This window comes from Pristis pectinata, chromosome 10 (assembly GCF_009764475.1).
Source record: "Pristis pectinata isolate sPriPec2 chromosome 10, sPriPec2.1.pri, whole genome shotgun sequence".
NCBI classification, from domain to species: Eukaryota; Metazoa; Chordata; class Chondrichthyes; order Rhinopristiformes; family Pristidae; genus Pristis; species Pristis pectinata.
Genome location: NC_067414.1, coordinates 57,828,110 through 57,841,110, shown reverse-complemented (window position 1 = coordinate 57,841,110; position 13,001 = coordinate 57,828,110). Strand labels below are relative to the sequence as shown.

At 38.5% G+C, this 13,001-nt stretch overlaps 1 protein-coding gene across 2 annotated transcripts in view; it reads left to right on the top strand.

The window, feature by feature from the left end:
- The window catches only part of gtf3c2 (general transcription factor IIIC, polypeptide 2, beta), a 101,964-nt gene that overhangs the window by 47,262 nt on the left and 41,701 nt on the right, over positions 1–13,001 (top strand). For both annotated transcript variants that reach the window (XM_052025312.1, XM_052025311.1), the window contains exons 10-12: positions 8,121–8,152; positions 8,262–8,391; positions 11,203–11,347. In XM_052025312.1, coding sequence (XP_051881272.1) covers positions 8,121–8,152; positions 8,262–8,391; positions 11,203–11,347 — 307 coding nt within the window. The remainder of the gene's footprint in view (positions 1–8,120; positions 8,153–8,261; positions 8,392–11,202; positions 11,348–13,001) is intronic.

Below are 13,001 nucleotides of genomic sequence, written 5' to 3'. Positions count from 1 at the left end.
CCTTTTCTTTGTATGTTGCCAGCTGAACCTATTTTTAATCAGGACCATTTTTAATTGTTTTCCCATTGGTATCATTTTCACACTTTTATTAAATGGATTGCTTTCTGCCTTTTGTCTTTTCTCAAGTATGTTTTTTCAAGACTACAACTTCTCAAAGTCTGAGTTTCAGAGTTCAAATGTAAGGGAGTGGCAGTTGAAATATGCATTCAGATAATTCTGACTGCAACATTTCACCTCTTTTGGGATTGAAAAGGAATGAGTAATTTTTTTTACTTTGATGCTACTTCATAAGTTTCACTAGAGATTTTTCAAAATATCAATGTCATCTTTTTAAAATGTATTTCCCGTGCATTTAATGGACTTTTAATTTAATGACAGTTTCATGGCAAAATTATTCATCAAAAAAACATGATGATGCTGGAGGAACTCAGCAGACCAGGCAGCATCAGTGGAGAAAAGCAGGCAGTCAACATTTCGGGTCTGGACCCTTCTTCAGGACTGAAGATAGGAAAAGGGGAAGCCCAATATATAGGAGGGAAAAGCAGAGCAGTGATAGGTGGACAAAAGAGGGGAGGCAGGGCAGGCACAGGGTGGTGATAGGTAGGTGCAGGTCAGAGATGGTGATAGGCAGGTGCGGGGTAGCAGGGGAGAGCAGATCCCCCGGGGATGCAAGGATAAAATTAGAAATGGATTCAGTATTTTTGTTTTCATTTTTATTGTATTGTACTGTATAACAAAGCTCTTTTTCAGCTAAGTTTGTCCGGTAAAGCTTCTGTCGATGTAATCTTGGTGACTCATACCTTCATATAAAATCTCCCTTGGATATGTGAACTCAATAATAAACTGCAGTATGACTTTGTCCAAGAACAAAAATGTAAGAGCTTTGATAAATACATATTGATGGGTCGTAGTAAATGTGCCTGTGCTATATATGTATTCCAAAGTAACCAGGTGAAGCAATTCTTGGTGTTTGTGCCATTTGTCATAAGGGACCTGGTGTGCCATTTGTCATAAGGGACCTGGTGCACCATTTGTCAACACATTTCCTCATTTTTACCTCATTGCAAAAGAACAGCTCTAACTGAGTAGCCATGTTGGAAGTTACCGACCTCCCACCTTGCCCTAAATGAGATGAATTATTGGAGTTCCTCTCTGCTTAGCAGAAGTATTTGTTCCTTGAACTGAATAGTACTATTGACAGCAGTTTCACCTCCTTGAGAAGCCACAGGCTTCTTGTCAATGAGTTTTTTGTTATGCTTCCATTTTCTCCATTGTGATTTACTGACCTCTTACTCTCTTTGCCATGGGTAGTGCACGTAGTCTTCCTATATGTACTAAAACTTTGATAACCTGGCACCCTTGGGTCTTTGACCCTTGGTAGTGTCGGACTAGCATTATTAGATTTTACTCCTATAAATACCCAAACACGTCTTCATTTCAGTTATTTTTGCATCTTACGCAGCAGTATAATAAATTTTCCAGTCAACCCAGTGCACTTAATGGGAGCGGGAAATGTACAAGCACTCTAGATCCCAGCTTCAGCCACAAACCTACCTCCTGACCCCTGGTGTTCCAGACCCCAACCTGTGCTCTGGCTGCACACCCAGCCCACAGTCCAGACCCCAGTCCTAGCAGCACTCCAGAACTAATGGCTCTGGATCCAGCAGCCAAACCATCAGGATTACTGAGCAAGTGGATGTTGGATTATCAGAGTTTTACTATACAAAACCACGGGATTAGCCACCGTGAATGAGCTTTTCCCAAAATATTATATTGTAGCAATGGATTCATCCAATAATTACATTGTGCAACACATCAGAGTTGCATATTTGGCATCCTGTTTGCACAGATGTGTGTACAGTAGTGAGGGAGCAGATCTGTGATGTCAGACAGTTAGCGTGCCCATGCTCTTTTCATTTTCTGCATCTCATTACAGGGTGGTACTGAGCACACTTTAACATTACTTCACAGGGTGCCAGCCCAGAACAGCATCAAAATGTCCAGCTAACTCTACTCAATCCTGTTTTGTCTAAGGCAAGTGCTATCATACTTCATATTTCCTTCTGACATAGAAGGAGGGCATTCAGCCCATCAAGTCCATGTCAGCTCACTGAGCAATGCATTTGCACCATTAACTTTCTTGTTAACCTAGTCTCCTTACATTCCATCAATTCCCTCCCCAAAATTTACTACCTACCTATGAATTAGAGGCAATTTTAGTGAGGACTGTTAATCTACTGACCCACATGTCTTTGGGATGTGGAAGGAAACCGGAGCACTCAGAAGAAATTCATGCAGTCAAAGGGAAAATATGTAAACAAGATAGCATTCGAGATCAGGATTGAATCTGCATCACTGGCTGTACTAGCTGCACTGGTGTGCCACCCTTGTATCAGGCTCATAATAGTAGCATGCAGAGTTCAATCATCAGTGTTGAGCCAAAATAGGAATCTGCATACTTGATTACAAGCAGCAGGAGAAATACATTCAGCAGACACTCATTTCATGTACAATAATTGTATACCAAGTCTTGCAAGAATATAGGTGATCTGTGAGCAGGAATGGGATAGTCTCATGTTAAAATTATAGCTGTGGGAGATTGGCTGATTTCAAAGGAGCAGCAGGAAGGATGTTTCAGCTTGTTTCTGTATTCCTGTGTTAGGAAAGAGAATTGCTTGCACTATTTCTGTTTGGAAAGTGGTGTGTGCAGATGCCAATCAAAGATAATTTGGGTTTAGCTGTCATTGATCCACAATTGAATAGTTTGTCAATATATATGGTCATGGCTTGCAAATGAATGTTGAATAAAAGATACTAGTGGGTGACCAATACAGAGGACTGGATTCCAGCAAAGAATCGGTACCCTCAAAAAGAAAATGCTTTTTTTTAAAAAAAAAATTACTCAGTGTCAAGGTATCCTGATAGTTGGCTGTTCTCCATTGAAATGAAACTGCAAGAGGTTGGTCTTTGACGAGACCAAAGTGTGTGCAGTCAGAATAACAGTAGTCAGGAAGTTGCTGTCAATGCAGGAATCTCAAATTTCCTGAAATTTATGTGGGCAAGTACAGGCAGTTCCATGTGGAAATATTGTCATTTCTGAAGAAATGCAGGTCATTTTACTACTTCAGTGCATTCTGCGTAGTTTTTATTTTCCTCATCATTTACCACCAAAATCTTCTGGCAGTGCTATTTGTAGAGTGAGTTGTGGCTCGGAAGATAAGAGCTCCTGAAGAGGGTCCTGGAAGATTAATTAATGCTAAGAATCTTCTATCATCAATTTGACAGACAATTTTTATCTTGAGGTTTGCAGTGCAACTGTAATTACAAATTCAGGCCAGCCTCAAAATGATATAGAGAGCAACATAAATTCTCTTGAGATTTATATACTTGCTTGTGGCTTTATTTAGAGAACTCTAATAAAGGGAGTATTTACCTTTTGCTGCTTGGAGGTGCTGGGCCTAGATAAATTGATTGTTACATATGCAGTAAAATTGCCTCATTTAATCAAGTTCCCCGTGGAGATGTCTACTTGGGTCTTAAGAGGCAGTGCATTACTGCCCACTGTATTTTCCTTCTATCATGTTAAACTTAAAAGGAAAGTGCAAGACTTGAACATTCTATATTCTAACATAAATAGTCTATTCTTATCTCTCCAGATAGCCAGATAATCAACAGTCTGGTTCTGGATGAGCAGAAATCTCCTGCATTTAGTTTTGGGAAACCTGAATCATTATCTTTGGTCTTTTGCTGACTTCATCCCTCTCCCTAGTAATTTCTGAAACAACATCAGACTGTTCATAACCCAGAGTTAAGTTTGGACTTTGTTTCACAAAGGACACTTATTTTTACCTCAGTGGTTTTACCAGACTCCAGCTCAGCTCCTCATCTGCTGGAACTATTGTCTTCTTTTTTTCAAATCTTATCCTCTCCGTGCATTGCTTTTGCCATCCTCCCTCAGTCTACACTCTGTAAACAGGAGACCATTCAAATCTCTTCTGTCTGTGTCATAACTTCTGCCAAGTCCCATTCATCTATTACCCATGTCTTTGTGAAAGAGATTGGCTCCTGACCAAGCAGCACCTTTATTTTATCATTTTCATCTTTCTTTATAAATTGCACATATGTAAGGCATGCTAAAGCATGGAGGACTGTTTTCAAGCACAAGACACTAAGCTGAAATTGTTGCCTGAATAAGAATGCTGGACATTCACAATGATATAAGATGGTGTGTAGTGCTCCTGTTGATGTCAGGTGCCCAAAATTTTACCACTTATATAAGAACATTGAATCAAATTTTAAGAACAGAGTTAAAGCCTGCTTCAGTGTTGCATGAATGTCCTGAAGATACCTGGACTACTGCTGAAATGTCTGAGGACTCTGTCTTACTCCAGGTGGACATAATCTTCTTTCTCACCATCCCCTAACTCACTTTTTCACCCCCCCACCCCACGCAGCCAACCAGCATCTCCTTCAGTCAATATCCTCAGACCCTTCCCCCACTCAGATGACTCTTGAACCCCTTTACCTTCCAAACGGTTCCCATCTTTCTCCACAATCTCCAGTATCTGTAATATTGGGAGATTATAGAAAAAAAATCTATTGTGCATCAGATCTTGTGCAATTTCTGTAGTAGAATAAACTGTGCATCAGATAAAGCCAGTTGCTGCCATCTAGAGTTTGGGCATCCCTGGTCCCCTCTCTGCTTCTGAAATCTCCAACCAAATGGACCTCAAAGAAAGATAGTCTGAATTTGTCCATTTCTGGAATCTTGTGCATCCCCAAATTCATTTGAAAGGATGGCAGGAGTAGAAAATGGACCTCGTGCCAATCCATATGTTCTTTTCCTTGTTGGGCATTGGAGTGGTTGCAGGAATGGTTTGTGGTATGACCTATGTAATGTCAGTTTATGGGAAGAAGATCTGTAAGGAAGAATAGTTTTCAGATCCTACGTCTGACTTTTTATTTGGGGTGGAAAATTATTTTCTGGTCTATTCTGGAGAAAAGGTAAAATATGGGGGCAGGGAATTAGGTTATGGTTGCTCTGCAATATGGGAATTGATGCTTATTTGGTGGGAATCGGAATAGCACAAGGCCAATGCCAACCCCAATCTCAATGGTGACACGCAGGTAATTGCCAGTCAGCTGCATACACTTCCCCACCCACCCCTTGATATGGGAAATAGCGGGTGATTAGCAGGTACCAGTTCAATTTGGATGGAAGCTGGTAGTTCTGGATGTCGGTGTGGTGCTTCTGGATTGTCAAGTGATAATAGAAGTATTGAATTATTCTAATAGAACTGTTGAATTATTCTGATATATTGTGCTCAATAATAATTCATCAATCTAGTTAAAAAGATACATCACTGCTATATTCCTATTATTTTCACATATCCTTTGATGCTTTTTGTGTTTAGAAATCTATTAGTCTCTTAAAGTATACTCAGCGACTTGGCCTCAACAGCATACTGTGGTAGAGAATTGCGCAAGCTCACCATTTCTCACCTCAGTCCTAAATACCCTGAGATTGTGTCCCTGATTCTAGACTTCCACAGCCAGAGGAAACATTCTCCTTCTATCCAGCCCACCAAGCCCTATCAGAACTTTGCAAGTTTCCATGAGAATTCCTCTTATACTGCAAAACTTTAGTGAACATGGGCCCAGTTGGACCAATATCTCCTCGCATGACGGTCCCGCCATGACAGGAGTCAGTCTGATGAACCTCGGTTACATTTATTCCTACTTTTGAAACTCTACATCCACTGTTTCTCCTCTATCTATTCTATCAGTTATATCCTTAAAAAAACTCCAGTAGGTTTATCAAATGCTATTTCCCTTTCATAAATACGTGTTTTCTAATCCCATTGATATTTTGTAAGTGTCCTGTTATGACATGCTGTGCTATGTCTGTAGCATTTTTCCTAATACTGTTGATGGTCTAACTGGTCTATATTTCCGTTTTCTCTGTCTTTCCTTTTTTTTTAAATAGTTGAGTCACATTTGCAACCCTTCAATTTTTAGGAACAATTCCATAATCTATAGTTAATACATAATACACTACATGTTTCTTTGGGCAACAAAATCATCTTGATTTTGGTGTTGAGATGTCAAAGTGTGTTGAAATATCAACCCTTGTGTTATAGATATAAACCCAAATTGAAGCAAAGTTTCAAAGGTTAATTTGAAAATTCCATGAAACCATGAAATGTAATTTAAGTATTAGTTTAAATGTAATATTTTACAAAAGAAAAGTGGAGAAACATTGGTGAAATATTTCCAAAAGAATGCTAGTGATGTTCAAACTGTTAAACCGAATCAGCCCCAAAGGTGCAAATTGTACCAATTAAACATTTGATTTCTGTGTTTTAATTTATAAAGAATGACCATATACAGTGGCATGCAAAAGTTTGGGCACCCTGGTCAAAATTTCTGTTACCGTGAATAGCTAAACGAGTAAAAGATGACCTCATTTCCTAAAGGCATAAAGTTAAAGATGACACATTTCTTCAATATTTTAAGCAAGATTGCTTTTTTATTTCCATCTTTTACAGTTTCAAAATAACAAAAAAGGAAAAGGGCCCAAAGCAAAAGTTTGGGCACCCTGCATGGTCAGTACTTAGTAACACCCCCTTTGGCAAGTATCACAGCTTGTAAATGCTTTTGGCAGCCAGCTAAGAGTCTTTCAATTCTTGTTTGGGGGATTTTCACCCATCCTTCCTTGCAAAAGGCTTCTAGTTCTGTGAGATTCTTGGGCCGTCTTGCATGCACTGCTCTTTTGAGGTCTATCCACAGATTTTCAATGATGTTTAGGTTGGGGGACTGTGAAGGCCATGGCAAAACCTTCAGCTTGTGCCCCTTGAGGTAATCCATTGTGGATTTTGAGGTGTGTTTAGGATAGTTATCCTGTTGTAGAAGCCATCCTCTTTTCATCTTCAGCCTTTTTTACAGATGGTGTGATGTTTGCTTCCAGAATTTGCTGGTATTTAATTGAATTCATTCTTCCCTCTACCAGATTCAGTTCCCCGTGCCACTGGCTGCAACACAAGCCCAAAGCATAATTGATCCACCCCCGTGCTTAACAGTTGGAGAGGTGTTCTTTTCATGAAATTCTGCACCCTTTTTTCTTCAAACTTTCCTGCGTCCTCATCACAAAATTCAGCGTCAGAAGTTTGCAAAGGAACATCTAAACAAGCCTGATGCATTTTGGAAACAGGTCCTGTGGACTGATGAAGTTAAAATAGAACTTTTTGGCTGCAGTGAGCAAATGTATGTTTGGAGAAAAAAGGGTGCAGAATTTCATGAAAAAAAAAACCTCTCCAACTGTTAAGCACGGGGGTGGATCGATCATACTTTGGGCTTGTGTTGCAGCCGGTGGCACAGGGAACATTTCACTGGTAGAGGGAAGAAAGAATTCAATTAAATACCAGCAAATTCTGGAAGCAAACATCACACTGTAAAAAAAAAGCTGAAGATGAAAAGAGGCTGGCTTCTACAACAGGATAGCTATCCTAAACACACCTCAAAATCCACAATGGACAACCTCAAGAGGCGCAAGCTGAAGGTTTTGCCATGGCCCTCACAGTCCCTGACCTAAACATCATTGAAAATCTGTGGATAGACCTCAAAAGAGCAGTGCATGCAAGACGGCCCAAGAATCTCACAGAACTAGAAGCCTTTTGCAAGGAAGGATGGGCGAAAATCCCCCAAACAAGAATTGAAAGACTCTTAGCTGGCTGCCAAAAGCATTTACAAGCTGTGATACTTGCCAAAGGGGGTGTTACTAAGTACTGACCATGCAGGGTGCCCAAACTTTTGCTTTGGGCCCTTTTCCTTTTTTGTTATTTTGAAACTGTAAAAGATGGAAATAAAAAAGTAATCTTGCTTAAAATATTAAAGAAATGTGTCATCTTTAACTTTATGCCTTTAGGAAATGAGGTCATCTTTTACTCGCTTAGCTATTCACAGTAACAGAAATTTTGACCAGGGGTGCCCAAACTTTTGCATGCCACTGTATTTTAAATGTTAACATGTTTCAGGAATAAAAATCCAAAGATGCAGTTCTTTGTGGTATTTGTAAGTTTGTCCAACATTATTTATTGAGTTGTTTTTTTGTATGGTTACAGCTTCATCTGTACAAGGACCAATCATATGCAAGGCAAGTTCATTTAATAGAATTTACAACTATCTAACAAATACTTTGCTAATTTTATATGATTTCTTATTTTAAAATTTAACAATTTGTGAAATGACTTTTTTTTTTGCAGGTGCAATGTACTGTAATTCTGGAAATTGGATCCATTCAGTATAGTGGGTCTTCACAATGTGGACAATGTTTCTGCCTTGACTGGATGCCTTCTGAGGAACATCAGTGCTTGGCAGCAGGTTTTTATGATGGTATGTAACAGTTTGAGCTGTGAAACTTAATACTGTTTCCCTTGCCTCAGCAATTAGTTCTGACTTGGAGTGCCTGCTGGTTCCTTTACTGTTTTGCTATAAGTCAAGTAAATGCATTTTGTTTAAGTATTTGTTAGTTTCCTTTTCTGGCCACTATCAATCTCAATTGTACATAAACATCTTGTCACATTTTACAGCGGCATATATGTAGGGGATTATATAAGGTAATGCTATATTTTTGATAATTAATTGAAATAATACCACACTACATCCAAGTTACTTTCCACTTAAAAGTTGCAAAAGTTTTAAAACTGAAGCAAACAACAATAATCCAATCTGTTCTCACTGTCTGCACTGAATTGCTTTGTACACAAGGCATATTGCACTGTTAAAATCACACTAATATCTTCATATAAAGTGATTGCTATATAAAGACCCATATTTGTGTTAGCTCAGTCCACTTACAGGAAGAAGAATGCTTCTTTTGGTTCTGTAACGTACCATCCAAAATCACTTTTATTTTCAACAGTTTTTTAAAAACACTTTTTATTACCATTAACCCAAAGTAAAAGCAACATTTAAAGTTTGAAACTATGCATTTAAAAAGGTTATTTCTTTTTAAAACTTCTTTTAGGAATTATGATCATTAATCTGACACTCCAAAAGGGAGACGCATTTGAAGCTTTCTCACTGAAAGTGTGTACCTTAATCACAAAACTTCCTAAATTTATCAATTAACTGGCATAGGATAATCAGTTACCTCCAAAGAAATAATTGAGTATTATGCATTAAGTAACAGAAGTAGGGCAGATAGAGTTATACAGCACCATGTCCAAGCTGACCATCCAGCATCAATCTATACTAATCCCATTTACCAGCACTTCATCTGAAACCTTCTGTGGCTTGGTGATTAAAGAGCTCATCCTGATATTTCATAAACATTGTGAAAACACTTATCTCCACCACCCACTCAGGCAGTGTATTTCAGATTCCAACCACCCTCTAGGTGAAAATATTTTTCCTCAGATCCCCTCTAAACCTTTTCCCCTCTAAACCTATGCCCTCTATTGTAGACACTTTTGCTATGGGGAAAAGTTTCATACTATCTCCCCATTATAATTTTGTTTACTTCTATTGGGTCCTCCCATCATGTCTTAAACATGTTATCTTTACCAGTATTTTGTCTTCTGGAACTAGCTCAATGATCTGTTCAGTCCACTCTTATTTCTCACATGAAGACTGTCCCTCAAATATCAGGTTCCAGATGTTTGTTGATAGCATTAATCACCACCACATCATCAGCATTCAAAGAACATCAGCATCTGTTGTTTGACATGCAAGTTCCAGTTAAATATTTGAATGGCTGAAGCTATTGTCAGGGGTCCCCATCAGTGAATCTGTTCTCTTAGCATTGATTCCATCACCTCCACAGCTGCTATCCTTTGCTGCACTAGATGCAACCCCAGCATCCTATTTGAACAAAAGTCTTATTCCTCCCATTTCAGAACATAACATTGATCTCTGCTTGGCATCAATGCATCTACTGAAAACAATTTAATATACATATAATTATATGTTCTAGGAGTATGGTAGCATCGTGGTTATGTTACAAGATACAAGTTCAGATACCACCATTGCATCTGGGAATTTAAATTTGGTCAATTACATAAATCTGGAATAAAACGATTGCCATAAGAACCCTTTTGGATTACCTATATAGTTCAGGAAAAGAAATATGCTCTCTTTGCCCAGTCTGTCCAATGTATGACTGATCCCACTGCAATGTAATTACTTCCTGACTGCCCACTGAAATAACATAAATGCTGCCTTTGCCAGACACCTCCATGCCAAAGGAAATGTATTTGGCTATTGCAGTGTTGTTCTGGTCACCTTCATATCATTTTCCTAAAATATCTAAAACTTGCTGCCCATATTATTATATACAAGTATCAAGTCTCACTTCCCAGCATCACTCGCTGACCTATGAGTCCCAGACCACTGTTGCCTCAGGTTTAAAATTCTTAGCACACTGCGTTTTGAGCTCCTGCAACCTTGTAGTTTCCTCGAAATTCTTCTGTTCTTTTATCTTTACTCCCTTGCAGATCTCCAATTCCACTTACTCAATTGTTGGCAGCCACTCCTTCATTTTTCTGTCCTCTGAACTTTGAAATTTCCCCATAAACTACTTTTCCTACTTCCTAGCATGACCCAATTTAGATCTTGGCTGTTTTACCAAATTTTAAATTTATTGTATATGAATGCAACAGGGGAATTTAAAGCTGCAGAGATCTTGATTGCAAACTGGGCACCAAGCCCAAGGAAAAATCTAACTGATATTGCCATAATCCAGGCAAAATTCCTGAGTAGAACTGCACCATGCAGCAGCTGTCATAGGAGGGCAGTTGTTTTCAAATGTCCATGTTTGTGTCTTTCTTCTTAGCATAATCTCTGATAATCCATGGAAGGCTGCTAATTCTATAAATTTCAGTCCTAATTGTATATGTCTACCGGAAAATTATGTTCAAGTTTATCTATTGTTACACAATGAGATGAGCCTCAAAAAAAATGAATTTAGTTGCTGCACAGCTGAGATCTCACACATGTCTTTGTTGTCTCAGTCCCTTCATTTGCTAATGTGATTCAAGTCAATTCCTGAGAATGGGCCATGATAATGTTCTAGCTTTGTGGATTATAACAAGAATGCACCAAAGGTGATTATCATGCACTGACTTTCCACTATAATGAATTTAAGTGAACTGATATTTTAGAATGTGCATATTTTTTCTTTTAATAATTATTTTATCAAATTAGGTACAGTTGCTCTCTGGAATCTGAATACAAAATCATTACTGTTACGAGTCCAGCAAGGTGACGGAAGTTTGAAAATCTATCCTTTCCATTCCTTTGTTGCACATGACCATGCTGTCAAGGCCATTGCTTGGAGTAAAGCCCACAGGTAAGAATTTAAACTAAGAGAAGAATGTGGGAAAGCAACTTTAATCTTGAGTGTAGACCCACAAATATGACAGACATGAGATTGTAAATTAAGATTCCATAGCATTATTACTATATTATTAGATTGCATTAAATAAGGCATATCTGCTTCAGTAGTTCTGTTGGAGCTAAACAGCATTCTCTTGACGTAAGCAATTTAATCCATGGCAGAAGTAAATCTGAGAATAACGAGAATTCAAGACATATTGTCGGGACAGAGGAGAAAGAGCTTAACTCTACATGTGGCACTTCCCAGTGAGGAAAGCATGAGGCAGATACAGAAATTTGGTAGAAATTCAATTTTTCACACAACTGGCATGCATGATATGAAATGAAAACAAAATTCAGTTGTGTTTTTCCAAATATGATATTTTAAATGGGCTGCATAAGCCAATAAATCAAATTAATTGACAAAATAAAATGCTGCAGATGCTGGAAATCTGAAACAAAAATAGAAAATGCTAGAAGTACTCAGCAGGATTATTGGCAATGTTTTGATAGCAATATGCAATATCCAGGTGGTCTGTGAACAGAGGCAATATTTAGAGAGTAAAATAATTTTGTCACATTTTCTCTACTTGTGCTGTGAGGCATGAATAATTAGCATTTGTAGAATTTCTCATATACTGAGCCAAATTCTGCAATGCATGCACCAAAAACAAATAGCAGATTGAATCCTTTTTTCCTCCATCTCACCACTCATTATGTACATTTCTCACCAGCACAGCTGCAGTTTATACTGTCCTACTTTTACAGATTGTGAAAACCATCTGCCTCTGAATTGTGGCCCAAATTCTTCAATTTAATTCAAAACTCTTTGCTTTATGTCAGTAAACTATGCATTCACTGGTACATAAGCCAACTAGTGTCTTGTATAAATGATCACCCAGTCACTAGTGAGAGGATTTAGAGACTGCACCAAGATAGTATGTTCCTTGTCATTAAGTACACTCTACTCCTTCACCTTCAGTGTTTTCTGCTTCTCCCTTGATACTGTGTCCTATGCTGCTGGATTTGGCTTTCACAGTTGCTTTGATGGAACTTGGTGGTTCTTTTCTCCTTATAATTTCAGTTCTAAATTTGTTGTTATGGTAACTGAAGCCAAATTCAATATCAAATAATTAATGAGCCAAAGATTCCTTCAGCTCAGTATCAAGGACCCACATGTATTTTTTGTTCTCTTGAAAATGTAGGTGCCTATCAGTCTCCCAGATGAACTGTTCATACAGAACAGGATAATGTGCATCCCCAGCATTCTCAGCTGACCTTGCTGACCCACATCCATTAATTATTTTCCTAGCTGTTGAACATTGACCATTTGGATCCCTCTCTCCCTCTCAAGCTGAAACTGTAAATGATGTCTTCATCTGTTTTAGAATAGCTTTCTTTCCCAGTGATCTCATTAATGCCAACATCTTTCAGAAGAGGAGTTGAGGCCAGCATGGACCAGCCATGATCATATTAAATGACAGGGCAGACTTGATGGGCCTGGTGGCCTAGGCCTACTCTTATTTTCTTGTGTTCTTTCAATATATTCCATTTACCCCATAACTCAGTCCACAAAGTCCCACATTCTCCTTGTTGTTGCCTTATGTGAATTTCTGAACTGCATCTCC